This window comes from Felis catus, chromosome D1, assembly GCF_018350175.1.
Source record: "Felis catus isolate Fca126 chromosome D1, F.catus_Fca126_mat1.0, whole genome shotgun sequence".
NCBI classification, from domain to species: domain Eukaryota; kingdom Metazoa; phylum Chordata; class Mammalia; order Carnivora; family Felidae; genus Felis; species Felis catus.
In genome coordinates, this window is record NC_058377.1 from 97,982,339 (window position 1) to 98,009,871 (window position 27,533).

Below are 27,533 nucleotides of genomic sequence, written 5' to 3' on the forward strand. Positions count from 1 at the left end.
TTTAATTGTGATGCAGAATAATTGAGGAGCTGACAAACACATTGCTCGGATTTTAGATGTGCAGGCAACAGGACATATCTTATGCTGTCACAGCAGACTGGAATACCCACTCACTGCCAGTGTGCACCAGATGCAGACAGGAAATGTTGCACATTAAATAACATATCCTCTTGATTACTGTACTTTATGTGAGATTTATTATAAGCCTAATTCTAATTCAATGAATGCCATCCACAGATTGTATGATGGGTCATTGTCACTGTGGGGCGTAAGGCGATCATTACGAACGTTGACAGGCAAAGCATATTAGAAAATAATCTTATAAATTTGATTAAAGATACTTGCAAAGTCACATTAATTCCAAAATAATGTTTTCTATACATATGGTGACTTGGGAAGTCTTAGGCCATCCCCTGAGAAAACATAATGAAGATAAGCAGCTAAAAAAAAGAGAAAGGATTTTGATACTTTGCAATGAAAAGATGAAAAGACAGTTTAAGCATTTGAATTAAACCTGTCACTGAAAAGTGCACTTTTTTTTAAGTTTTATTTATTTATTTTAAGAGAGAGAGAGAGTATAAGCGAGAGAGGGGGCAAGAGAGAATCCCAAGCAGACTGGTCTTGAACTCATGAACTATGACATCATGACCTGAGCCGAAATCAAGAGTCAGACACTTGGGGGTGCCTGGGTGGCTCAGTCAGTTAAGCATCCAACTTCGGCTCAGGTCATGATCTCACAGTTTGTGGGTTTGAGACTTGCATTGGTCTCTGTGCTGACAGCTCAGAGCCTGGAGCCTGCTTCTCATTCTGTGTCTCCCTCTCTCTCTGCCCCTCCCCCACTCGCACTCTGCCTCGGTCTCTCTCTCTCTCTCTTTCAAAAATAAATAAATGTTAAAAAAAAATTTTTTTAAAAGAATCAACACTTAACCAACTGAGCCACCCAGGCACCTGAAAAGGGCTTTTTTTAACCAAAAGCAAGTCAATGCTGTTAGCAAGTACATGGATCCATTCATTATTCAGGTGATCTCAGGAGTGAAGGCAGGGCTCTTGTCTACTCTTCCGTAAAGGCCCCATAGACCCTGGACAACCGCTATGGAGTGCCATTGCCCATTGAAATAAGGGCATGTCTCCTCCCTGTATGGTCAAAATGGAGAGGGAGCCTGGAAATCCTTAGTCCTGTAATACATACCCCAAATCCTCTAAGGCACTCAGTCATCTTCTATTGCTAAGCCCTAGCTCTATAAGCAACAATCATAAGTACTTAGAGACAAGTTTGCCAGAAGCTGTGAAGATCACTGGTTACAATTAAGCATTTGCTTACACAATTACGCTGCCTAGTGTTCGATCAGAGAATCTGGAAAAGAGGGGGGTTTCTGTCTCCCCGTTACAAAGATTTCATTGCTTCAAACTCTAGAACAGTCCTGTCAGATATACAATGCATGCCACAAGTATAATTTTAAATTTCTAGTAACCACATTAAAAAGTAAAAAGAAAAAGTGAAATTAATTTAATGAAAATATTTTTTTTCCCCAACCATATATAGGCATTGGTTCGTAAACCCTTTTTCAGGTTACCCATGCTTTGGAGAGTCTGATAAAGGATGGATCCTCCCCAGGGGCACCTGCGTGGCTCAGTCAGTTAAGTGTCTGACTTCAGCTCAGGTCATGATCTCATGGTCCGTGAGTTCGAGCCCCGCGTTGGACTCTGTGCTGACAGCTTGGAGCCTAGAGCCTGCTTCAGAGTCTGTGTTTCTCCCTCCCTCTCTGTCCTTCCCCCACTCGCACTCTGTCTCCCTCTCTCTCTGCAGAATAAAATAAAAACGTTTAAAAATTCAAACAAACAAAAAAAAGGATAGATTCTCCCCAGAAAGTTGTAGCAATTCATACACACACAAAAATGTGCACAGAACTTCAGGGTCCTCATGGACGGCCCCTTAATCCTATCCTTGGACCACAAAGGGGCCAAGAACCCCAGAGTTAGAGCCCATATTCTAAGGAATCTTCATGCACTCTTTATCCTCCCCCATCCCTTACAGGTGGAGAAAACAAGATAAAAAGAGGTATTGGGTAAGAGGACCTGTATGGTACACTCTCCATTCCATTCAGGAAAAATCCCGAGTTTTTCAGTTTCAGAAGAAAAGTCATCTCTGGCTTAACAGGGGCCACAGAGAGACCTGTGTGTAAAATATATACCACAGCATGTTTCAATAAACATGTATACTTCAGAAACAAATACACTTACTTTTAGGAAAAATATGGCTAGGTCATTTTGGTACAAGCTTAAAGGAAAAATTATTGAAAATAATGTATATTTTAAAGAATGAGGTACTCAGACCATCTGGGTGGCTCAGTCAGTTAGGTGTCTGACTCTTGATTTCAGCTCAAGTCATGATCTCACAGTTCGTGAGATCGAGCCCCACATCGGGCTCCTGTGCTGACAGCACAGAGCCTGCTTGGGATTCTCTCTCCCTCTCTCTCTGCCCCTCCCCTGCTTACACTCATGCACGCGCTCTCTCTCTCTCTCTCTCTCTCTCTCTCTCTCTCTCTCTCTCCCTCTCCCTCTCCCTCTCCCTCTCTCCCTCCCTCTCCCTCCCTCTCTCTCTCAAAAATAAGTAAGTAAAACTTAAAAAAAGAGCGGGGCACTCAGTACTGACTCATTCAGGTATCACTCTTACATTTGCTCTTTATTTCACCCAGCTTCTGGATAACGTATCATCATCTGGATAAAATCTTCAGATTTAACATTTGTCTTAAAAGGGTTGCATGTGTCAGAAGACTGATTCTGAATCTTTGACTCTTCAGAGCATTTTCCCTCTTCCGTTAAATTCTAAACTTCCATTTATATTGCTTGGATGTATATTAGTCTCCATGCTCCCATGTTGAATTTCTTTTTATAGTCCCTAAAAGTCTTGACGAGCAATACTAGAACATAGAGATTACTTAATGGCAAAAATACAGGTGGCAGCATCAGACCTGGGTTTCATGGTTTGGCCCTGCCACTTTTGATGCTATCGTCCTAGGCAATTTATCCTGTCTACCTTCTGTTTTCTCATTTGTAAAAATGGAGGCCATGTCTTCAGGATTAACAGGATCATGGGGAGCCTGGGTGGCTCAGTTGGTTGAGCGTCCAACTTCGGCCCTGACGGCACAGAGCCCAATGTGGGGCTTGAACTCACAAACCGTGAGATCATGGCCTAAGCCAAAGTTGGATGCTCAACCCACCCAGGCTCCCCAAAACCGTACAAACTTTTAATGGAACCCGGCATGTCTCTGTGCACTCTCAAGTTCACTGGACCCATTCAAATAGGCAGCCCAGCACTAAGACAGGCTTACCCTGTCCTCTGTTAGCAGACATGAGTCCGTTTCTTCTCTCTGCCCCAGATTCAGAATGTCATAAATATTTAAAATGATTCTTCCTGGTGTCTCCACCCTCACCCCCCCATCTTCTAGCACTTCGCCAGGGTTCTTTTATCTATATGTGGAAATTTGTTCACTGGCTGATTCTAAACTCAGTCTTTGTCTTCGTCTTCAAATTACTGGTCCCAGCTGGCTTCTCTTCCAGCCATATTTTTCTGAATATCTCTGGCAGCAGCCATTGTGCCTTGCTGTGAAAACTGCCCTTGTCCTATCAGAGCAAGTGTCATCCAAGGCCTCGGTTGAGTCTCATACAGCCTTCTCCTCCTCCTTTCCTGCCCTGAGCCAAGGAGGCCCAGAGGGTCTGCAGGGGATAGCTGGTTCTGTGTCGCCACCTCAGAGGGGCAGCGTTCAGGCAGCCGGTGGCATCCCAGCAACAGCCTTGTCCCCAGGCCTGTGCAGTTCACTCTAGGCTCTTCTCAGTTCCCAGCCTGAGTGTCCCCCAAGAAGCAGACAGAGGAGTTTGTGTCCCTGGGCAACTAAGCGGCCTCCTGAATGCTCCTTTTTGCACTTGCTTTTCTCTTTCAGCTGCAGCGCTGTAGCTCCACGAGCGAAGCCTGGGTGCCCGAGCAGCCACCGTGGCAGCAGAGTGCAACCTGCAGAAAAGCCGACCACCGACAGAGATTGAGCGAGCGAGTGTGCATGTGTGTACGCGTGCGCGGAGGAAGGAGTGGTGTGCCTGTTTGCGTGTGCATGCCTCTGTTTACACTCTTGTGATTTCGAACGCTGCTGGGGCTGGAGGAATCCATGTAGCAGCTTCACCTCAGCCTCCAGACACCAGGCTAGAGGTCATGGCGGTGACTTTCAGCCAAACCTGTCCCTGTGAGCCAGCTCCCTTGTCTGAATAGAAGAGTAGAAGGACCCTAGCTGGGATTCTGGCCCCTGCCCCCACCCCGACCCTGAGCCCTCCCTCCCTCTCTCGTCACATCAGACTGAGGAGCGAGCGGGAGGGCAACATGGCTGGCTCTGGTCCAGAGCATGGGATTCTAGAAGCAGCCCTGCTGAGTTCCTGCTTTATGACCCTGGAGGCTGGGGAGGCTGGAGGGGGCAGATGCTGTCCAGACACAGTCACCTGGCCCGGCTTCTTTCTTATTTTAAGATTTCCTGCCACTGGCTCTTCGAGACCCCTCCTTGGGCATCTGGGACTGAGCATGAGGCTGTAAACAGATCTGAAAACTTGATGTCATCACGGGGAGGTACAACCAGCTACCTGACTGGTGTGCCATATACATAGTACTGTAGACGGTAGCCTAAAAAGTGCATCTGCCTTTCTGGGGCTGAAAACCTAAGGTTCGGAACGGAATCCCAGCTTTTACTCTTCCTTCCTCAGAAGCTGAGAGCCAGCCCGAGTGCTGACTGTGGAGTCAGCGCCTCCACCAGGAGGAAGCCAGGTTCCTGGTGATAGAAGGCCCCCTGGCTCCCTGGCTGTACCACAGTGCTGCCTGAGGTCAGCTGACAGCCAGGAAAGCCATTCTGTCCTGTGGTCTGTAGGCTTCTGGGGCCTGCCTGGGGCTGGTCAGCATCCAAGTGCTGTGTCAGCTCTCCCAGTAGCTGGATGCCAAGGACCCCGGCAGGTGGACTCAGGTGGGAACTGCCAGGGACAGTTGGGAAATGTCCAGGTAGAGACCCCACCCAGCACACCAACCCTTCCAGAAGCAGCAGGTGGGAGGTTTGACCCCGAGAAGCCAAGGCCTTGCATTCCAGAAGTGGCCTGGCCTCCCACCTCAACCCTCCCACTGTTGAAGGCCTGTGGAGAAAGACATAATGAAAAGGACTGTGTGGTCAGCTGGAGCAAGTCTTCCTTCCACCCTGTGGCCTGCACTTGAGCCACAAAGTGAGAGTGTGTGTGTGTGTGTGCGCACGCGCATGTGTGTGTGTGTGTGTATAGGTGCGTGCGTAACTGAGAGGCTAATTCCTCTATGGATTTGTGTCCTCACCTGTAACATTAGGCTGGCCTCTGGGCCTTTTCCTCTCTACCTCCCCTGTGACCTTTCCTAGCCTCATAGCTGTTAACTCCCTTGGCCCTAGCCCTGTCCCTCACTGTCCTCCTCTGTCCTCGGACCAGAACCCTGGAGTCAGGCTTCTGTCTCCTACAGCTGTCCGGCACATTGACAGGCTTCTTCCTGAGATGTCCTCAGGTTTTCTCAGCCAGAGAGCTGCCTTTAGAGTCCAACTGTTGTATGTCTGTCACCCTCACTACAAATGTCCCGTAATCCTGTGGGGGAAGCAAGGTACAGGCGATGGTGTATATTCACAGCATTGGGTTGGGGTCTTCTCTGTTCCCCAGCCCCAACCAGGAGGAAAGAGAATGAGGGGTTGTTGTCAGAAGAGGAGTAGAGCGAGCCTTGGAAGGCTGTTTTGAGAACTTGAGAAGGCCGGAGTCAGTATTTATTTAGCAGCACATTCAAATATCAGGATGATTCCCTTTTCCTGCCTGTTAGATGATGGCTCTCTTCCCCCTGCTTCACCATCCCTGGCAAGCTGGCCCATCCCCAGTGGAATAGAGTGGTCCACTCCTGGAGCTGGGAGGGTCAGGGTGAGGATAGGGTGCGTCTGATGGCCCCGAACTCCGTGATGGCTTCATGCCTTCCCTCTTCTGGCCTAGGTGTTCACAGGGCTGCCACAGCATATTGCCCCAAATCCCGATCCAGGGGCCAGCATGGGGGAGAGATGGTTGCAGGCAAAATGCACTTTATACAGAGATTTTATTCTTACTGAGAAGGTGTGTTTCTCCCACATTTTGTGAATATTCACTTGTTTCATAAATGTCTGATACTGTCTGAGCAAAGCTGTGTTGTTGTCAATCTTGTGGGAGGTCCGGTAACCAGGAATCTGTGAGGCTGAGCCTGAATGAAGCCTTAGGCCAGACCATCTTGATTGTGCTGGAACCAGGAGCTTCTCACCCTGCCTGAGACTTGGCAAGAGGGAGAGGGATGGGTAGAGATGGAGGAAGTGGGAGGTCCCTAGGTGAGTGGCCAGAGCAGACTAGTGGCAGTTTCACAGCTTGGCCAAGTTGGGGGGTCAGTCACCTAGAAGGGTATAGAGCACTCTAGGCCCAGGATTCTATCTTGCAGTGACTCAGCCTCTTGGCCCACCTAAAACCCCCAGGGCTGAGGATCAGTCTGTCCAGGCAGGGCTCTCTCCAGGCCCTCAGTCCATCCTTTATCTTGTCTCAGCCACTTAAGCACTGTGTGGTGTGAAGGGGACGCAGGCAGCAAGAACTCTGATCTAACCAGGTGATCAGCATCTGCCCGGCTTTTTTGCCTCATGCCATCTGGCCAGAGAGTGGCCCCTCTCTGCAGTGTGTGTGGGCTTTCCTATGATGACTTCTAGCCTTGGATCACTGGAAGAGTTTTGTTAGCCCACACCACACACCAGCTTCTTGTGGGCAGGGGTTCAGGCAGGGCCCAAGAATACACAAGCTGTCCCGCACAGAGTGAGAAAGTGGAAAAGGGGAGAAACTTGGCCCCGGGTTTCATCTCATTCTTAACTCTGCTTTGAAACTCCTTCCCACCAAGACCTGGACCTGTCCCTCCCTCTCTCCCGTCTCCTGGCTTCTCTCTAATGTGTCTCTGGCTTGGCCTCAGGAGCTAAGATACCTTTGTTCTTGAGCAAAAGATTCTGGAAGATGGAATTGTCTCACACATGCACACTCCTGACCTGAGGACGCTCTTAGTTGAGGCAAGCACACACTCTTAAGCAACAATTATTAGCCATTATGACATGACTGCTTTCCTGGGAGCAAAAGCCAGGCATCTGAGCAGCATAGTTTACCTCAAAGAGAGGTAAGGACAGGGGTAGAGGACAGGACCTCTGCAGTTCTCAGGAGACCAGAGAAACCAGTGAGGTTTGGTCAGAGCCTCTGTGACCTACCAAAGCTGGGGCCCTAGCCTTGGCCAGCAGTTTGAGTGTCCAGCAGTCCATGCTCTGTAAAATAACTCACAGGCTTAGACTTCTTAGGGGAGAGACCGGGAGGGAGCCATGGCCTGAAGTTAGCAGGGGTAGAGGTGCTGGAGGGAACAGAGGAACCATTAGAAGAATCCCAAGAAGTCAATTATGGCAGCAGGAGGAAAGGCCAGCTCCTAGTCTTAGAATGTGAGAAACCAGGGGTGCCTGGATGGCTCAGTCAGTTGAGTGTTTTGACTATTGATCTCAGTTCAGATCTTCATCCAAGGGTCATGAGTTCAAACCCTGCATTGGGCTCCACGCTGGGCAAGCCTGCTTTAAAAAAAAAAAAATTAAAAATAAAGAATGTGAGAAGCCAGCTATGGCGTGCAAGAGAGAGGTGTTCTGCAGGAAATGAAATTGGGATGACAAGTGAGAAGGAGAGAAATCTGAGAAAGTCCCTATGTGAGGGAGGAGAAACAGAAAAACCAGGAGGAAAGGTTCAGTTCACCATAAACAGCTGTTTGGGGCTAAAGGTGGGGCTTGGGTCAATCTTTGGAGAGAAGACCCTCTAGGGAGAGTCCATGAGAGGTAAGGGGACAGGGTTGGGTAAGACCCGGATCCTAGCGAGGAGGTGGGGTGTTCCCTGCCTCTGGTGACAACATATTTGTATTACTTTTCATCCTCACAACAACCATGAGAGGGACCATTATTGTCCCCATTTCACAGACGAGAAAACCAAACTTAGGACTGTAAAAGCACTGATGCAAGGCCACACCACCTATTCACTTAGGAAGCCAGGCTGTGATTTCACGCCATCTGACTCCAAACCTGCCTTGCTCTAGGAGCCCACACCCAAAAGCATCTCACGGTTCTCTGCCTTCCTCCACGGCCCTCTTTTCCTGTCCGCCTTCTTTGTCTGCTGCTGGGGACCAACTAGGGCCCTGGGGACCAGGGTCCCGCCATTAGTTCCCTGATACCCAAGCGCTAGAGCCACCCGAGGGGCAGAGCCCCCACGGGCACGAAGATTTTGAGGGAGGGGGAAGAGGGCAGAAGAGTCAGTGTGGGACTCAGCCCGGCCGAGCCGAGCCCAGGGGCCACGGGGGCCGCGATTTCAGCACCTCGGAGAGCGCCGGAGGGGCGGGGCCGAGGGCGGGGCGGGGGCGGGGCGCACGAGACCCTAGCCTGGGCCCGGGGGCGCGCGGCGGCGCTCGCGCCAGTCCCGAGAGCGGCGCGCGGTCCAGAGCCGCGCCCTGCCCTGCGCAGGTGCGCCCGCCGCACCCGCCCCAGCTGGAGCCCCGCGGCGGCGGCGGCCTCTCGCCGCGCCCCCGCCTCCTTCCCATCCGCCGCCGCCGCCGCCGCCTCTGCGCCGCGCTCCGCCCGGATGGCCAGGGCTGTGCCGGAGAATGGCGGAGCGAGAGAGCGGCGGCCTGGGCGGGGGGGCCGCGTCCCCGCCTGCCGCCTCCCCGTTCCTGGGGCTACACATCGCGTCGCCGCCCAATTTCAGGTGAGAGTCCCCGGCCGCCGCGCCCCGCCCTTCAGCCGGGGCTGAGGAGCCCGGGCTTCCCCCACCCCCACCCCCATCCCCCAGCACAGACACCCCGACCCCTGGAACGGGAGGGCGGCGTGGTGATGGGGTTCCCTCCCTGGACAGGGTCCGCAGAAAACCCCTCAGCCTCAAGTCGAGGCTGATAGCTGCTGCATAGCCGTGGTGCAGCTCCCTCCGCCATTCCATGCCCTAGGCTAGGAGATTCAGAACTGGAATTGGAGGAGGGGGCGCTCAGGCCGCCTTCTCCCCCACTTTGGTACTGCGGCAGGGCCTGGGGTCTGGACTGAGATCCCAGAGGAGGCAGGCAGGCTAGGGCTTTGCCTATGCCCAGTCGGAAAGCTTCCGAATAGAGATGGGAGCAGGCTGGGGCGCCCCGTGGGTCCCAGTTTCTTGGGGCAACTGGCAACCTTGGTGCTGGAAGGAGGAAGCCGTGGGCCCTTCCCCCAGCCCTGCCCGGACAGAGGGGCCTAACTCCCAGGCCTGGCGTGGCCAGGACCCTCTGTAGAATTAGGCAAGCACTGACCTGGCCAGGTGCGTGCACTTGCAGAAGGCTTAGAGACACTACGCCCAGCTGTGGTTGGGGGAGGTCTGGGTTGAGCATACCTGGAGTAGCCAAGGACATTGGGTGGAAGGTGTCCCTGCTGGAGCAAGTACCCAGGTCTGTGATCTGAGTCCCCCTTCACCCCTCTCTCTGCCCACTATCTGGTGTTAGGCAATTGGGAGATGGATTCTAGATAAGTGGACAGCGGGTGTTATGGGGAAGGGGTGGATGTCCTTCCACCATAATCCTGGGCCCATTTGGCCAGGGGGAAGCAGAGGGTGTAACTGCTCCAGAGCCTAGGAGGAGGCCTACATATACCCCATTGTTTCTCTATCTAATGAGCTGGCGCCTTCCCTTCTCCTGCCCCCCACCCCACCCCCAGCCAGGCCCCAGCTGGGCTCTGGCGCCAGCCTCTCTCTGACCAAGGGGTTGCTGGCTCCCTGGCCCTCAGGTGTGTAGAGACCCCTGGGGATCTCTAATGGCATCATCAGCACTAGAAACCTCCCCGGAGGCCCTCAGCTCAGAAACCGGGAAGACCAGAGGGAGGGGACCAGATGGAGGAGGCCAAGCGTGAGGGCTCCAGGGCGGGGGCTTCCGTGGGTAGTGCCTCTGGGTAATGGCTGAGGTCCCAGACCAATTCCACCTGGTATAACACGTCCAGCCAGGGGGCAAATACTGCCTTCCTACCAGGAGGCCCCTCCACAGTGGAACAGCTTAGAGGAACCTGGGTTCAAATCTGAGCCCCACCACTTTCTAGCTGGCTGACCTGACAATCCCATCTATTAGGCGAGCTAATTAATATTGATTCCTTAGTGTGCATGAAGTCGGTGTTCAACAAGTGTCCACCCTCCATGCTGTCCGTCCTCCGTATGGCTCCTTACTGTTCAAAGCATTCCCAGGGCAGGCTCATTTACCCTCATGGGCATGGGTATTGGTCTGCCCATTTTATAGATAACAAGATTGAGGTTCAGGAAGGCAGTGGCTTGCCTGAGGACCCTGAGGAAGTCAGAGCCTGGGGCCCTGTGTGCGTGTTCAGTCCACGCTGCCTCCAGGCCCTGTCTTTGGCCCAGAGAACAGTTTTGCCTCCCTCTACCTGCTTCCAGATCCCCGGGTGACAGTGCCCTCCACCCCACCCTGCCCCCGGCAGACAGGTTAGCATGGATGCTTTAGTGAGAGGAACTGACGAGGTGGATGCCAGCCAGCGAGTGTCCAGTCCCGGCCAGGTGGGCGAGAATGGCAGTGTGCCGAGGCTGAGGCGTGGGCTGGCCCTCCAGGACACTGTGGCCTGGCTGTGGGGACAAGGCCAGCACGTGGGAATAATAAAGGCAGTGTCTCCGGCCCCACATGGTCTGCCCTGCCTGCTCCAGCAGCCCCCTCCTGACCCTTCCCTTGTTCTGCCTTGCATAGCCCTTCGCCCAGCTCGGGTTAACCCTGGATGGTCGCCGCTCTCTCACGGCTCTTGGGTGGGGTCATGGATCCAGCCGGTCTGGGTTTGCAGTGTGGCCCAGCCTTTTTAGCTGTGTGCCCCAAGACTGGGCACTTCACTCCCAGAGCCTCTGTTTCTTCTTCTCCACGATGCCAGTGTTGGCTCCTGCTCAGGGTGGTCCTGAGGTGGACCACTCAGGTGGACCTGAATGGGACAACACGCGTTGACTGTTTCGGGGGCTGCGGGGAGCTGCTTTCATGCAGGGCTGGTGTTGTTACTAGACGTGTGCCCCCAGCACCACTGTCAGCTTCCAGAAGGCATAAGGAGTCAACACGTGAACTTTGGTTTGCCCGCTGCCCAGCATAGAGTAGGTGCTCAGTAATGCCTTCTGGTTGATTATTAAGGGTAAGTTGTGTGCTGCCCTCCTGGAGCTCAGAGAAGAACATGTTGTCAGAGAATCACGGTGGGACGTGCTGAGCCCCCTGGGAGGCCCTGCCTTTGCCCAGCCCTGTTCTACCTGCTTTCTGCGCGAGAGCGTTTCATGCTCGCCAGAGCCATAGAAGCAGAGCGATAGTATGATCCCCACGTTGCAGATGAAGAAACTGAGGCATAAAGAGACTAGGTAAATGGCAGATCTGGGGTTTGAGTTCAGGACGTCTGATTTCAGAGCCACCCTGAAAAGAGAGAGCCCTGAGGGAGAGACCATGTGCAGGGAGAAAGCATGGTGTGGACATGGAGAGGTGGAGAGCATTTGTTTGTTGGTAGTTGGTTTAAATAAGTGTTCTGTTTGGTTTTTTTTTTTTTTTTCCTTCTGATTATAGAAGTGCTCCAAGCAGTTACAAGTAGTTACCTCTGGATGTGGTATCAGAGAAGGAATTGTCACTGATGTCACATACTTCAGTTATTATTGGACTTCTCATTTCTACAAGCAGCCTAGGTTACTTCTGTAACTTACAACATTAGAAAAGAGAATTTAAAATTAAAGTGGCTCCTGTTCATTCTAGGGGAAACTCTAGAAAAGTGACTTTAGAAAAATGCCCAGTGGATACACAGAGCTGCGTAGGTGGGATAGAGGAGAGGGACAGAGGGACAGTCCATGTGGGAGAGACAAAGGGTGCTTATGAAAAGTACAGCGAGCGGCCCACCCTGGGTATGTGGGAGCAGAGCTGTGGGTGAGGGGCCTCAAAACTCAGCTCATCCAAACCCCCTTCCCTTTTGCTGAGGAGGAGACCGGAGAGTGTGAGTGGCTTCCCTGAGAAGAGCAGGTGAGTGGCAGAACCCAGGCCTCATGACTGTCTGGATGCCGTGGTTTTTACCTCACCACGCCGCCTTGGGGATGACAGATACGGCCACCTGAGAGGTGCAGAGGCCTCCTCGTTTATCTCTCACTCAACAAACATTTGCGCTTTGGCGGGCTCCCTGGGGAGACGCTCCAGAGGCACAGACACGGGCCTGGCCATCACGCAGGTGACCGTGTAGAGGGGAGACAGACAAGGTCTTACCAGACGGGCTGGCTGGTGTGGTGGTGGCTGAGGTCAGAGGCCCAGGGCTGCCGGGGCCAGCGGGTCAGTGCGAAGCGGCAAAGGTTTAGCAGGAACCACAGCGTTGGGTCGCTGTCTGGGGACGGTCACTCAGGCTGCTGGGTAGAGAGCGGACAGGGAGGCAGGGAGAACCACTGGGAGACTGGCCATCCTGTGTGTGACAAGGAGGGGCTGGAGAGGACATGAGGAAGATTTCGGAGGCGGGTTAGCTCACTTGGTGAGGTATCTGGTATAAGGGGTGGGGGAGGCAGGAACCCAGGATGACGCTGGGCCCCCTGGAGCTGGGGTGCCCTGTGGGAGATGAGAGGCTCGGTGGGCAGGGAGGCGAAATTAGTAGGAGGCCTACTGAGCTTGAGGTCGGTGACCACTGGGGACCCAGCTGGAGCATTCAGACAGGCAGTTGTTTTTAGGCCTGGCGTCACTAGAGAGGATTGGGCTGGGGCCAGAGACCCTGGGAGTCTCAAGAGAGAAGGCCACTGAAGCCTCAGAGAGAACATCACTACCCAAGGGGCAGCAGAGAGCAGGGAGATGGCCCAGGGCCCCGGAGCCTGGCCTGTTCCGGCAGACGTTTCCGTGGGAGGAGGGAAACTGGAACAGCTGCTGCTGCTGGAGCCACCCTCCCCCAGCCCTAAGGCCTGGGCAGCCTCCCCCCCAACCCTGGCTCGGCTCCTAGTGAACCCCCAATGTGGGGGGCAGACAATGGCCACGGCAGGGTTTCACCCCCACTTCTTTGATGGCAGAGCCTTAAAGTTGGTCTCTGAGTTCTTGGCTTGAGCCCCTCCATGGATCCCACAAAGTGGGGTCACTGCCGCCACCCGCACTTAGGGGTTCTTACCCATTCTAGGATGTCACCTCTGTCCCGTGGCCCTACCCTTGTATTCATTCCAAAAGATCTCTACCAACATTAACTGTAGGCCCTGCCGCGTTCTGGCGCCCAGAGCTGCCGGTGCCGTGGCACTTCCTCCAGTAGACGTTTATTTAGTACCTACGGTATACGAGGTCTTGGGCTCTGTGCATGGATTAGAACAGGGGTAGGGAGTTGGTGCCAGCTGAACACGATGACCCCCCTGCCCTCAGGAAACCGCTCCATGGCAAGGCCAGCAGCCCCGGAACCAGGAGCAAGAGCCTGGCGCTAGGCTGGTCTGACCCAGTACAGAAAATTTATCCAGGGGAGCGGAGAAGAAAAGATCTCCCCAGATGCCACCATGTCTCATGGCTGCGTCCGTGTTAGTGTTTCTTCCTCCTGTGAAGCCATGAGGTCATTATGTTCCGTTTGCCCATTAGAGTAGTTGCCATTTTCTGCATTCACACACAGACTTCCTAATATCCAACAAAAAGACCGCATAATATCCCATGCCGTGGGTGGGCACGGTTTAACCAGCCCGCTGGTGCTGAGCTATTAGTTGTTTTCAGTGGTTTGCTGTTAGGAGAAATACGCATCCTTGTGTACACGCATCCTTTTCCGCATGTGGGGTTGTTTTCTCAGGGCGGCTTTTCAAAAGTCAAATCACCAGATCCCAGAGTCCCGGCTACGTATCAGCACTGAGAGCTTCAAACAGATCGGACACATTCTAACCCCATACTTGGGGACTGTCCCATAGGACTTGTTTCCTGGGGGTGGACTCCGTTTTTCACTGGTGTCCACAGTGTGGACACGGTCAGGGAGGGAATTAGAGATGAGAGAAACAAAGCTAGCCTGGCCCCAGTGTCCCCCCCCGCCCCAGAGCTGGCAGTGGCATGGGGTGGGAGTTCTGAGGGTGCTGGGCTGGCTCCCCCGACCCCACCGTTTCAGCCAGCACCTCCCTGGGGGCCTGCACATTCTGCCCCAGATCCTGACGTCGGTGGGCCACAGGAAGTTGAGTTGAAAGGGCACCTGACTTAGAGAATTTTAAGGAGAAAACCCAGAAAGGCCAGTGGTTCATTCAGCCAACATTTATTAAGTACCTATCAGGCACCACGTCATTGATCAAGACAGACACGGTCCTGCCTTTGTGGACCAACAGCCCCTAAGGGGAGCCCTCCCCCGCCGCCCCGTAGAGCCCCCCACCCCGCCCCACTGATCGCAGAAACCAAAGGTCTAATTGCAGTGATCCAGAACCACCAGTAAGTGGGCCTGAGAAAGCCAGGAGCAGGGCTGTTTGGCCTAGTCAGGGAGGTCAGGGAAGGCTTCCTCGAGGGACCCGGGGGGGGGGGGGGCAACGATACCCTAGAGTTCGGGGAGGCCCTAAGGAGCCTCAGGCCACAGGGAATTTTGGCCCCTTTCCCTAAGTGCCAGGGGAAGCTATTAAGGGATTCTGAGCTGGGGAGGGGTTTCAAGACCAGATTTGCGTGTCACGTGCTGGTTTGGGTTGCCCAGTGGAGAATGGCCTGTAGGGGAGCCAGAGGGAAATGGGAAACCAGCCTAACTGGGAACTACTGGGAACCGGCTAGTTGCCCAGCACACACAGGGCGGCAGAGGGACAGGCTGGGCGCTTGAACCACAGATGCTCTCTGTTGTGAGAGGGGCCCGTGGAGCACCATGGCCAGGACGCAAGGTCACTCCGCTGGCATCCCTCCCTCACTTCCAGAGAGCCAGGAAGGGGAAGACAGGAATGGCCTCCGGACAGCCACATGCCTGGCTCGGGTTTGGCCTTGCTCAGCTAAAGCCTCAGCACTTTGCCACTTAACCCTTACTTTGCACACACTCCTAACTCAGCCTGCTGCCGGGCTGAGACGGCAAACGGGAGAGGGCTAGGCTGCCATCAGTGGGATGAGGAGAGCAGGAGACAAGACGGCACGTGGAAGGGAGAAGGCCACGTAATAAACACCAGAGCACAAAGACATGCTTGTTCATTTGGGGGAGCGCACTACAGGAAGAGGGGGCCCTCAAATATATAGACTCCCAAGGTCAGGGAGGTCTCCGGAGAGCAAACCCATGACACGGGGTCACCAAACGTTAACGTGGATGAGACCTCAGGAACCATCTCACCCGAATGGGCAAAGCAGGCCTGACTGGTCAAGAGCAGCTGCCTCTGGAGGGAACCTTCTCCTCTTCCCTCCTCCCCTCCAGCTTTTCCTTCCATCTCCCTTCCTCCCGACAATTGCCTTCCTTGAGCCTGGAGGGCCCAAGGGTCCGTTAAGCTTTCCCTCCACAAAGGGCCTCCTCTGGAGACCCAGGACATGGGTGCCCGGAGGAGCGGGAGCTAAGGGCAGGGGCTGGGGGTGACTCACCAAGGGGCCTGCTTGACCTGTCTGTCCCCCCGTTCCTTGGTCGTGACCTCCTCACAGCGCTCTGCAATCCACACGCTCCACTGTGTTCAACCTCAGCAGCACCTTTGAGGTCGGGGTGGGGGCGGGGGGGGGGTGGTGGTGTTCATTTTACATGTGGGGAAACTGGGTTTTCGGCGCCCTCCGTGTGCGCCTCAGGGTTCCTCATCTGGAAAAGGGGCAAAATAAAACCCTCTCCCAAGGTTGCGGTGAGGATTCGGGGAGATGCAGGGCACGAAGAGGGTTGGCGGCCCCGAGCCTCATCAGTGACGGAGTCAGGACCTGGTCTCGCGCCTCCTGTCTCCAAGCCTGCTATGGTGACCATTCTGCCATCCTGCCTCGTGAGGAGGAAGAGGTCAGATAAGCAGCTCCCATCACCCACCCCACTGCAGCAGGACACCAGTGCAGGCTTTTGAGCCCGGCCCGGTGCTCTTTCCCCCTGTGTCCCACAGCTGGCCTCACGGCTGGGCCTGTCTGCCCCCAGACCCGCCGTCCCCGGAAGTGGGATACAGTGGGACGCCAGGGGGTGCAGAGATGAGTTGCGGGCCTGCCCTGAACACTCTGGCCTGAGAGAAGCAGGTGGACGCTAAGGATGTCCCTCGACAGACATGTGGCAGGCGTGTCCTGAGGGCCTTGTGTGTGCCAGGTGACCTCACGAGCTCTACCCTCCAGGAGCATATAGTCCAGATGGAGCGGGCAGGGTGGGGACCTGTGTGCCATCGCCTGCTCGGCACAAGGGTGGGCGATGTGAGCTCCATCCACCTCTGGAGCAGCCTGGCGGGCTGTCTGAGGGAGGCCTGGTCCTGTCTGTCCCGCCACACCACCTTGCATCCACGCAGGTGGTGACACCAGGCACAGGTGAGGGGTGACGGGGGACCGGGAGGGCTTCCCAGAGGAGTGGGCTTAACCGAGCCTTCTCCCAGCAAGCACAGGTTGAGAAGCCCGCCTGCCAGGTGCTCCATCCGAGCACTGGACTAGACCCCTGGGGAGGCAAGTGCAGGAGGTACAGGCAGTCACACGCGGAACTGGAGACCTTGAATGCCAAGCCAAGGGGTCTGCCACTAGCAGGGAACCTTAGGGGGCTTTGAGTAGGGGGCAGAAGGGTGGTGTTTCTGGCAGCTTCGCCTGATGGTCGGTGGGGTGGAGCGCTCCCGGCATGGGGACACTGAGGCAAGCAGGCCAGTGGGGAGGTCTGGAGCTGCAGAGGCAGGAGCTGGGCTGGGACCCGGCAGCGAGGAGGAGATGCGGATGTGTGTAAGGATTACTGGCAGAGCAGGGCGCCTGAGGGCACCTCTGGGTCAGATGCCCAGGCTCCCTGCAGCTCTCTGATGCTGGCTGAGTCGCAGGAGTGGGTCTTCTCTGTGACTTTCCAGGCAGCCGATGCATCTTGACCACTTACTTAGCGCCGGCCGCTGGGTTCTCGTCCCGAGGCCCGAGGTGTCGCGCCGCACTGGTCAGACAACGGGGCTGCCGTGGCTTCTTGGCCGGACCATCGTCCGCAGCCTACCCCCACCTCCACACCACGCCATCCCCCAGCCCCGAGAGCCTACCACCCTCAGGCTCCAGGTCAGAAGAAGCCTTAAAGAGCACCTTGTCTGTCCAGCTCCCTTGTCCTGGTCAGAACCCCTCTCTGCCATCCCCTCCAGCGCCTACCAGCCTCTGTTTATGGCACTCCGCAGTGGCAGAAAGCTCATTACCTTCCAGCCTCCCCGGGAGGGGTCCATACAGGGTCTGCCTTTAGCCCCGGCCGCGGAACCTCCTGTACCCATAGGCGCTTCCTGAGTGCTGAAAGATGAAACCCCCAGGAGGTGACAGAGTTCTCTCCTGCATCCAGGTTGTCAATAGAGGCGGCCCGGACCCACCTCGGGCAGCACTGTCTGGATGCTGCCTGGCCCCACGGAAGCCTCTCTGATGAGGTGTGAGGGCTGAGCGCCTTGCTGTGTGGGTGGGGGCATCCATTCATGGAGAATCTCAGAAGCACCCCCCCACCCCCACCCCATCTCACCACCAGGTGCCCTGAGTGTGGCGCTGGCCCTTTAAAGCAGATCAGGGTTGGCTTTTGGGGGGAGACATCCCAGATTTCTGCCATCTGCTTACAAGCCTGGTCCAGGGAGGGGGGCCACCCCAGCCCCCGACAGGGGCATTGGAAGGGCAGGTGGCATCGATTGCAGTAACCTGATCCGATCCCGAGGGGGAGGCGGCAACGCAGCGGCTTCAGCGCAACTGCAAGTGCTGGGCCAGGCCGGGAAGGCAGCCGCCTGCAGCTGAGGGCTGGGCTGGGAAGCGCTGGGGCCGGGGCCTGGGTCGGCAGCTACTGCCTCTTCTCCTGGCCCATCTATTTTTAATGAGCTCCCCAGGCTTCTGCTGCGGGCAGGACGCAGAAAGGCAGGGCCCGGCAGTGGAGGCCCGAGGCCCCAGCCCTGCCCTGAGCCCTAGCCCCCCAACCCTGCTGGGCATGAGAGGGTGGCCCTGGGGCCCTGCAGCCCCCCGGCCGGGCAGGGCTCTCCATGAAGCTGGTGCCGAAGATGGATTCGAGCCCAGACAATGACAGCTGGTTGGAGGACCAGTGGGAGCGCTGGTAGGGGGTAGAGGGGTTGGTGGGGGCGGGGGGGACATTTAGGGGGCAGCTCCATGGAGCTCTGGGTTTCTGTTTGGTCTGACAGAGGCAAGAGGCAGGGGATGTGGGCCTGGGGCTGGGGCTGGGGGCTGGGCCACCACCTCTCCTGGTTGACCTTGGACTCCTGGGTCTCCCTTGCTCTGTGCCTCAATCTCCCTGTCTTACTTAGGAAAAGGCTTGGAATTCTCCCCAACTTCCACAACCGAATTCTCTCACATGTCCCACCCACACCAAGCCATGTAGAGTGCCCAGGGCTAAGGGTGAGCCAGTGTAGGGGACAAGCGGACAGTCACTACAGTGGGGTGGGGGTTGGCCTGGGGGTAGAGGGTTCTAGTACAGCCAGTTAAGAGTTGTGCTCTGGTCTGTCTCCTGAGCTCACGACACCTCCAGCCCCAGCCCCAGGCCTTCCTTGACCCTCTGCAGCCTTCTGTTCAGGATCTGTGTGCTGGGCAAGGCGATTTTGTGGTTGAAGAGATGAGATGAAGAACACAGAATGGGGGTGTAGTTTCTCCTGGAACAGGCTGAAACTAGCCACATTGACACCAGATCTCCCTTCACCTGCTCTCGGGGCTCACGAGGCATCGGTCTTCCTGGGCTGGGGGCATGGAGCACTCCTCTGAGGCTGGGGAGGGGCCTCTGCCAGCACCTCAGGTTTTGTCGCTGCAGGGATTGCACGGGGAGCCCTCCTACTCCAGGCATCCCTTGTCGCTTCTCACCTCTGCATTCTCCATGGGTGAATTGGCCTTGGCACCTGCCTTGACCCTGGGAGGCATTTCTCTGGCAGAGCTGAGGCTCTGACCAGCTGGGCCTTCTAGGCACTGCCTCCTGGTTGGCAACCAAATGGAATAACCTGGAGTAGCCTGGAGCCTCCCCTCTCCCTGCCTGTTACCCCTTGTCTTGGCTCGTGTGGATAAGTCCCATGCTCTAGGGGCTGTGATTTGCCTTCGAGGGACTGCCCCTTGGAAGAGGTACTAGGGAGACATCAGTGGACTAAGTAGTCCTCCTGGGTTGGTAACTTTGACTTCCTGTCCTCACCAGGCTCACCCACGACATCAGCTTGGAGGAGTTTGAGGATGAAGACCTCTCAGAGATCACCGAGGAGTGTGGCATCAGCCTGCAGTGCAAAGACACCCTGTCCTTGCGGGTAAGAGTGGGCTTTCAGGAGCCCCTGAGTGGGATGGCAGGATGGGTAGGGACAGGAGTGAAGGCATCCCCACACCTACAAAAGGACTTTCAGGGTCTGTATGGCATCCTCATTAAATGAAATGACATCCAAGAAACACATCCAGTACAATGCGTGGCACATCTTGGGTGCTCGATCAGAATTTTTTTTTTTTTTTTTTGGGCCAGGGGCTAAGGCAAGAGGCAGCTCCTTCAACTGCCCACAAGAAGGGAGAGGACAGGAGGTCTTCAGATGTAGGGCAGTAGCAGTTAGGGCTAGAGTTAAGGGAAGGATCAGCACTACCCTAAACTGTTTCCAGAGCAGCCTTGGCAGAGGGCCTGAGGCAGAGCAGGGTGGAGTCTGTTAGAGTCTGCAGTGCTTTGGGACAGGAAAAAAGAGCCAAGGCACTCCCTCGGCTGCCATTGCACCAAATCACACCACATAGCCCCACAGACCCTCCCTGGACTGCAGTTCTAAAGGATCCTCTGGAGGGTTACCCTAGCATTGCTGCTGCTTTTGGCCTCCTGGCTTTGTCATAGGACAGATGGCTCTCTCCATTCCCTAAGTTCTGAATCCTGCCAGGGGGTCCTCAGCATGCGGGTAATTTGGGTCAGATAGGGATCCCCCTAGGTCTTTTCAGAACAGGAAGAAAGGAACCATTGGCCAGGAAATAGGAGGCAAAGCACGGGACTAGGTTGCAGAGTCCAGAGCTTCTGTCAGCACCCAGGAGGATGGGTGGCTAAAGTGGACATGGTATTAGAGGAGAATGGTTAGCAAAGGAGAGCTGCGGTGTGAGCTGGGTGGGGTGCCTGTCTCTGGGTTGAACTCCTGTTGCCTGTTACAGAGATTCTGTAAGCTCTGCCAGGCAAGGGGAAACCAAGGGATGAGGATAACCCTCCAGTACCCCCACGGCCAGGCCAGCAAGGGTGAGGAATGGTCCCAGGGCCTTGACATAGCTTCCCTAAGGTCATACACCTGTTCCGGAATCCAACACCACCCTTTCACCTAACATGCACCAGCAGCACCTAACATGCACCAGCAGAGTTCGGGAGAGAGTGGTCCCTGCCACCAGCCAGGGCCCTGAGGCAGTACTAGTAGAGGTGTACCTGGGGACTTAGACAAGTTCTAGGGGGCTTTCACACACTCTTGCCAGTAAGCCCTCACCTCTCTGGGAAGCTGGGAGACAGTTAACTGGAGAGGGAATTGAAGGGTCAGGGGATCTGTCCAAGGTGCCAGGGAGTTAGTGGCAGAGCTGAAACTAGACTGGGGCTCTGAATGGTCAAGGTTAGGATGGCCCGAGAGAAAACCCAGGTTAGAGGGTCCTCGGACTGGGACTGTGGAGAGGTGCCGCGTGCCGGTGCCCCCACCTGCCCTTCCCCCCCCCCCCCCCCCCCCCACCTCGCATCCCTCTTCTGTTTGCACTGCGGCCCTTCCTCCATCCTTCGCCTGGCTGGGACTGGTTTCCCAGTTTTCTTCACTGCCCCCTTCAAACCCTAACCTCCCCCTCCTCCATCCCTTGTGGGGCCCGAACTCCTTGGCGACCCTGCGTCCCCATGGCAACAGCGGTGACCTCACTCTGGGCTCGGCTTACAACCCCGGTGAGGTCACCGGCCGTTGCCAAGGGAACGGGAGGGTGCGGAGAGTCAGGAAAGGGGGCAGCGCGGGGAGGGGGGCGGCATAGACCGCCAAAGGCGCCGACTAGCTTGGGGAGGAGTCGGCCTCGCGAGTCCTCGCGAGGGGCGAGGGGCGAGGGGCGAGGGGCGGGAGGGCGCGGCCCCCTCTCGCCGGCCACCTGCCCCTGTCCCCTTCCCTCCCCCTTTGCGGCCGCGGAATGGACTCGCCCGGGCGGAGGGGCGGTGCGCGGCGGCCTCGGCCCCGCCCCGACGCGGCCCCGCCCCCTGACGCCCCTCCGTCCGTGCGGCGCAGCCCCCGCGCGCCGGGCTGCTGTCTGGGGGCGGCGGCAGCGCGGGGAGCCGGCTGCAGGCCGAGATGCTGCAGATGGACCTGATCGACGCGGCGGGGGACACTCCCGGAGCCGAGGACGACGACGAGGAGGAGGAGCGCGCGGCGCGGCGGCCGGGAGCGGGGCCGCCTGAGGCCGAGCCCCGCCAAGAGCCGGCGCCCCGCGGCCAGGGCCAGGGCCAGGGCAGTGGGGACACATATCGGCCCAAGCGGCCCACCACGCTCAACCTCTTCCCGCAGGTGCCGCGGTCTCAGGTGAGGCGCGAGCAGCGTGGGGCGGGGCTGAAGGGGTGGTGCCCCGGGGACTGGGCGCGCGAGGCGTAGGGGGCGCCGAGCAACTCGCGGAGGAGGAGGGTGGGCAGGCCGGCAGGCTGGAGGCGCGAAGAGAAGCTGCGGGAGAGGGACCTGCTGGCCGGCACTGGGAGAAGTCGGCCTGGTGAGACTTCCCAAGTGGGAGGTCCCAGGGGAGGTGGTCTCGGTGGGCAGGTGGGATCTGCCCTAAAGGAGAGGCGCCAGGTGGGGCCGACGGGGTTTGGAGCCTCGTAGAGGGTTGAAGGAAGGAAGGAGCCGAGGGGGACAGTGGAAGGATCTGGGTAAGGAGAGCAGTGGGGGCTTAGGAGAACAGAACAGGGCTTTGAGGGCTCGCAGGGATTTGGAGCTTTGGACCTCAGGCTGGAGCAGGGTTTCCCCTTTAGGGTGTGGGGCTCCTGGTGAAGGGCAGAAGCAGGGCCTGGAGAAGAGAGCAGCTAAAGTGGTCGTTTCCGGGAAAGGTCATGGGGAATTGGGAAGAGGTGGGGATGGGGAGCTCAGAAGCAGCCGCCAGTTTGAGATGTGGGCAGCTGGGAATTCCCAGAAGGCAGGGAAGAGACATGGGAGGTGGAGCTGCTTGGCTGAGTTGGGGGCCTGGGGCCCCTGGGCTGGGTGGCTGGATGCCAAGGAGGGTTGAATAGGGTGGGGGAGAGCCGGCTGTGGCCCTTTGTCTTCCAGGCCCCGGCTGGAGAGGTGTAGAGGAGGGGCCCAGGGAGGTGGGGCTGTTGGTGGAGGGTGCAGGGGCTGCAGGGAAAGGATTGGTCCCTTTCCCAGAATCCTCTGGGGTGGATTTTGGCAGCCAGACTCATGAATGTGAGGGCCTATGAGAGTGTTCCCAGGGGAGAAGGCCTAAATAGTTCGTGGGGAGCCTCATTGGCAGGCATTGTGGAGAGGGGTTCCAGGGCACCAATGATGTGGGATGGGCAGCCCTGGAGATCCAGGAAGGAAGGCCACTGACAGCTACATCTGTCATAACTCAGTCATGTGCTCCTGGAGGGGTCTGGGAACCATGTTACTGATTCATCATTTGCATGATTCATCCCAGTTCCCCAGGCCAGCTGCTGGGAGACCCTTCCTCATCCTTTTTCCAGCTTCTACTAGAATGTCCCTGTCCCTTCCCTAAGCTATAGCTTGCTGAGCTCCAGGACTTGGCTGGAAGTGAGCATCTATATGTATAGCCTCAGTGTCTGGGACTGGGGGTCTGGCTCTGTCCCCAGATGGCTCCTGCTTCTCCTCCACTCCTCCCCCACTCACCACCACACATATTGGCCATCACTACCTTTGTTGAGGCTGATAAGAGCATCTCCCCCGAGGGCCAGCTTCCCTGAGCCAGGAGGGAGAGCCGTCTAGAGCCAGTAGGTCTGGCTGGGAGGGCTGGGACTTGGCCACCCCTCCTGCCTGCTCGAGGAGGGTTGGGGGTGCGTGCGCAGCAAATGGCCTAGGGATGGCCTGATGGGGGCAGGGCCGGGGCCTCCCTGTGCCGGGCACTGTTGACTGCTTCTGTCACAAGGGCCTTTTGTTTTCTGCACAGGACACACTGAATAATAATTCTCTGGGCAAGAAGCACAGTTGGCAGGATCGGGTGTCTCGATCATCCTCACCCCTGAAGACAGGTAAGTCAGGACCCTTTCCCGTACCTGGACCACCACCTGCCCTGTCTCACTTCCCCCTCTGGAGAGCCAGCCTGGCAGTTTCCGTCTTGCTGAGTTGAGGTGAACTGCCTGTCCCGTAGCCCTGAGCGGGCCCATCTGAAGTCAGCTGGGGTGGCAGTGAGAGGAGTGGCCCCAGAGTCCACCGTGGCCTCGTGCTGGGGAGCCTTCACCTTGGTTTCTGTGTCCCGCATGCTGAGTGGAGGGGGCAGGTGGCCTGGGAGTCAGGGGCGAAGCTCCCCGCTTTTACCGCCGACACTGACCCACCACCTGCCCTCCAGGGGAGCAGACGCCGCCACATGAACACATCTGCCTGAGCGATGAGCTGCCGCCCCCCAGCAGCCCCGCCACCACCAAGGATCGAGGCACCTCCACCGACAGCCCTTGCCGCCGCAGCGCCGCCACACAGATGGCACCTCCCGGTGGCCCCCCCGCTGCCCCACCGAGCAGCCGCGGCCACTCGCACCGAGACCGCATCCACTACCAGGCGGACGTGCGGCTAGAGGCCACCGAGGAGATCTACCTGACGCCGGTGCAGAGGCCCCCGGACCCTGCAGAGCCCACCTCCGCCTTCCTGCCGCCGGCTGAGAGCCGGATGTCGGTCAGCTCCGATCCAGACCCTGCCGCCTACCCCTCCACTGCAGGGCGGCCGCACCCCTCCATCAGTGAGGAGGACGAGGGCTTCGACTGCTTGTCGTCTCCAGAGCGGGCCGAGCCCCCGGGCGGAGGGTGGCGGGGGAGCCTGGGGGAGCCACCGCCGCCTCCGCGGGCCTCGCTGAGCTCGGACACCAGCGCCCTGTCCTACGACTCGGTCAAGTACACGCTGGTGGTGGACGAGCACGCGCAGCTGGAGCTGGTGAGCCTGCGGCCGTGCTTCGGAGACTACAGCGACGAGAGCGACTCGGCCACCGTCTATGACAACTGCGCCTCTGCCTCCTCGCCCTATGAGTCAGCCATTGGGGAGGAATATGAGGAGGCCCCCCGGCCGCGGCCCGCTGCCTGCCTCTCCGAGGACTCCACGCCCGACGAGCCCGACGTCCACTTCTCCAAGAAGTTCCTGAACGTCTTCATGAGTGGCCGCTCTCGCTCCTCCAGTGAGTCTGCAGCAGGAACGGTGGGGAGCCTGGGAGGGGGAGAGGCGAATCGAGGGTGTTCCTGGAGGTGGCCTCGCCCTTCTGCTTCAAGGCATAGGACCAAGAGCTTGCCGCCTGCCCCCTAAACCCCGGCTAGAGGTGGGACCGTTCTCCTCCAGCCCGTCCCCCTCACCTGCAGGTGCGGAGTCCTTCGGGCTCTTCTCCTGTGTCATCAACGGGGAGGAGCAGGAGCAGACACACCGGGCCATATTCAGGTAAGAGCAGCGGGGTCGGGCTGGCCAGGCGGCAGCGGGGACACGCCCTCCCTGCTCTGCCATCACTGTGCGGCCTAGACCCAGCCCCTGGAGCTGGCCTTCGGCCCTCCGCTCGGCCCCAGGGGGACGGCGTCCACCGTGTCGGAACTCCCGAGCAGGGTGATGGTGCGATGGGTTCGTATGGCGTGGCCCTCCGCAGTGCTGCGCTGCCAGGCCCGGGGACGGAGCACCTGGTCTGGCTGGGGGGGCAGGAGCCCGGGAAGGTGCCCGGCAGAGACCGTGCCTGACCGTACACAGGGCGCACCCCCCAGCCTCCTCCACAAGGAAGTGCTCACTTCCTGTTCCCTCTGTGTTTTACCAATGGCTCTGGGCACTTCCTCCCTTAGCCCACAAGTTCCTCGATGGCAGGTGTGTGTCTGCGTGACCTCGCTCTTCCGCAGGGACCAGCACCGTTAACAGGCGCTCGGGAGACTTTGCACGTGTTTATTGAATTAATGCTGCTCTTGCGGCGCCTGACCCCAGAGCGGGGTGGGGAGTAGACGGTTGGCCCGGCTGGGGAGGCCCTGGTGGTGAATTCCTCACGTGCCCTTGCCGGGGACAGGTTTGTGCCTCGACATGAAGACGAACTTGAGCTGGAGGTGGATGACCCGTTGCTGGTGGAGCTGCAGGCCGAGGACTACTGGTATGAGGCCTACAATATGCGCACAGGCGCCCGGGGCGTCTTTCCCGCCTACTATGCCATCGAGGTCACCAAGGAGCCTGAACACATGGCAGGTAGCGTCCTTTCCCCTACTCGGTGCCACCAGGCCCCGCCTCCGCCCTGGCCCCATGTGACCCACCGGGGAGGGCCCTCGCGGAGGTGACATTAGGTCCCTTTCACAACGGGAGAAGAGCGAGGCCCAGCTGAGCTGGGACGTCCGCGGACTGTGGCACCCTCTGCTGGCTCTGCCACTCCTCACTTCACGCTTGCTTTCCAGCCCTGACCAAGAACAGCGACTGGGTGGACCAGTTCCGGGTGAAGTTCCTGGGCTCCGTCCAGGTCCCCTATCACAAGGGCAACGACGTGCTCTGTGCTGCTATGCAAAAGGTGCCTGTTCCCCGCTCCCTTCGGATGGGCGCCCACCCCCAGCCCGGTCCCCGTCCTCTCCTGGGGAGAGGGACATCCAGCGCCTGATTTGCATCCCTCGCCCACAGATCGCCACCACCCGCCGGCTCACCGTGCACTTTAACCCGCCATCCAGCTGCGTCCTGGAGATCAGCGTGCGGGGTGTGAAGATAGGCGTCAAGGCTGATGACTCCCAGGAGGCCAAGGTGACCTCCCCGGTCCCAGCCCCCAGGCCCCCCCACCAGATCTCTGTAGCCCCTGCATGCCACTGACCCCTGCTTCTCTTCTCCCTTCTGTAGGGGAATAAATGTAGCCACTTTTTCCAGTTAAAAAACATCTCTTTCTGTGGATACCATCCAAAGAACAACAAGTAAGTGGGAGGGACAGAGATTGAAATGTCAAGGGGTGGCCTGGAGCTATCATGGTAGGACTTGGGCCTGCGAGTATGGGGGGGGAGGGGGGCTGAGCCCACTTCCTGTCCTCCCACAGGTACTTTGGGTTCATCACCAAGCACCCTGCTGACCACCGGTTTGCCTGCCACGTCTTTGTGTCCGAGGAGTCCACCAAAGCCCTGGCGGAATCCGTGGGGTACGTCCGCGTGTATGGATCCTGCCAAGCACCCGGCCCCAGAGCGCGCCCCTCATGCTTGGCCCACCCCAGTCCCCACTGCCCTGCACACCTCGCGGCCTGGAGTCAGGGCTGGGTGGTGTCGAGGAGTGGCTCCCACACTTTTTGGCGGTTGGACCCTTCCTTGAATTGAGGCGGCACCCAGGAAGCTCAGTGTGTAGAGGACAGAGCAGAGCAGCTCTGCCAGGGGAACTGGATCCCTACCCGGGGACCCCGAGGCTCCAGCCTGGAAACCTTGGGTGGAGATCCTGTTCGTCCCGTCACCTGTGTGTCTGCCTGCTTCCCAGGAGAGCGTTCCAGCAATTCTACAAGCAGTTCGTGGAGTACACCTGCCCCACGGAAGACATCTACCTGGAGTAGCGGCGCTGCCCCGCCCTCTACATCCCCGGGCCCTCGGGCCAGCACCGGGCCAGCTGGCTGCTGACGGGACTCGGCACTGCTCGAGGAGGGGGGCCCATCACCACCAGAGGGTGGGGAAGTGGGGGCCTTTGGCGGAGGGGGGGGGAGGGCGGGGTTTATGGGGAGAGACGAATGCAGTTTATTGTAATATATGGGACTAGATTCATCTATGGAGGACGGAGCAGGCTGCCCGGGGATTGGGGAGGGGCGGGGCTGGAGGGGTGTCAGGCCTCTAGCCAAGAAGGATGCCCACGGTAGGAGCAGAGGGCTCTGTCCCGTCCTTGGCGTCACTTCCTTTGCCGGGGCCTCTGGCTCTCTGGCCGGGACTCCTGCCTCGACAAAGCCCACATGCCACCTGCTGGTGCCCGCCCCGTCCCATTCCCCAACTCCCAGCCCCAACCGAAGGCCCTGAGCTCAGGCTGAGCCCAACCACCTCCCGAGGACTTGGAAGTAAGGAAACGGCAGCAGGTGGGGGTGCAGTCCCTGTTCCCAGCTCCGTCACTTGTGTGGCCTCTGGGTGGCTGTCATGCTGGCCCCTGGCACGTGTGGGACCTCACCAGGGAAGGACAGAGCTGCAGTGGGGCCCCGCCCCAGCAGGAAGAGGAGGCTTCTGGACCGGCCCGGGCCAGCCAGGGCCTCTTGGCTGCCCCAGCTGTAGCCCCATCTTGGGCCCGTCACCCTGGCCACAACTATTAAAGTGCCATTTCCTGTCTGGACCGTAGTGGGTGTGTCTGCCTGGGCCCCTCCCGCGCCC

At 57.8% G+C, this 27,533-nt stretch overlaps 2 protein-coding genes and 1 long non-coding RNA gene across 5 annotated transcripts in view; 2 read left to right on the forward strand and 1 right to left on the reverse strand.

Annotated features, from left to right (window-relative positions):
* The window catches only part of CRY2 (cryptochrome circadian regulator 2), a 33,497-nt gene extending 27,296 nt beyond the window's left edge, over positions 1 to 6,201 (forward strand). For both annotated transcript variants that reach the window (XM_023239797.2, XM_045039175.1), the window contains one exon: positions 3,942 to 6,201. The gene's annotated coding sequence lies outside the window, so the exon portion shown is untranslated. The remainder of the gene's footprint in view (positions 1 to 3,941) is intronic.
* Positions 6,102 to 9,735, reverse strand: LOC123380591. Its single transcript, XR_006586585.1, has 2 exons — positions 9,371 to 9,735; positions 6,102 to 7,631 (listed from the first exon to the last, which is right to left on the reverse strand). It is a non-coding gene; the product is annotated as an uncharacterized LOC123380591 (long non-coding RNA).
* On the forward strand, positions 8,642 to 27,491 carry MAPK8IP1 (mitogen-activated protein kinase 8 interacting protein 1). Of its 2 annotated transcripts, none has more exons than XM_023239798.2 (12): positions 8,642 to 8,805; positions 19,257 to 19,362; positions 21,307 to 21,597; positions 23,183 to 23,264; positions 23,582 to 24,394; positions 24,573 to 24,648; positions 25,250 to 25,422; positions 25,626 to 25,735; positions 25,843 to 25,959; positions 26,053 to 26,123; positions 26,243 to 26,341; positions 26,668 to 27,491. In XM_023239798.2, exons 1-12 carry the CDS (start codon positions 8,705 to 8,707, stop codon positions 26,738 to 26,740), a joined length of 2,112 nt encoding a protein of 703 aa, XP_023095566.1. In that variant the 5' UTR covers positions 8,642 to 8,704; the 3' UTR covers positions 26,741 to 27,491. The 2 variants fall into 2 exon arrangements, with proteins under 2 accessions (XP_023095566.1, XP_023095567.1); XM_023239799.2 differs by lacking the exon at positions 8,642 to 8,805 and adding an exon at positions 17,911 to 18,179.
* Positions 27,492 to 27,533: the final 42 nt, after the last annotated feature.

Coding starts and splice junctions, on each gene's coding strand:
- MAPK8IP1 (XM_023239798.2), top strand. CDS start 8,705: ATGGCGGAGCGAGAGAGCGGCGGCCTGGGCGGGGGGGCCGCGTCCCCG. Junction 25,423..25,625: donor GGAGCCTGAACACATGGCAG/GTAGCGTCCTTT, acceptor CTTGCTTTCCAG/CCCTGACCAAGAACAGCGAC. Junction 26,342..26,667: donor GCCCTGGCGGAATCCGTGGG/GTACGTCCGCGT, acceptor CCTGCTTCCCAG/GAGAGCGTTCCAGCAATTCT.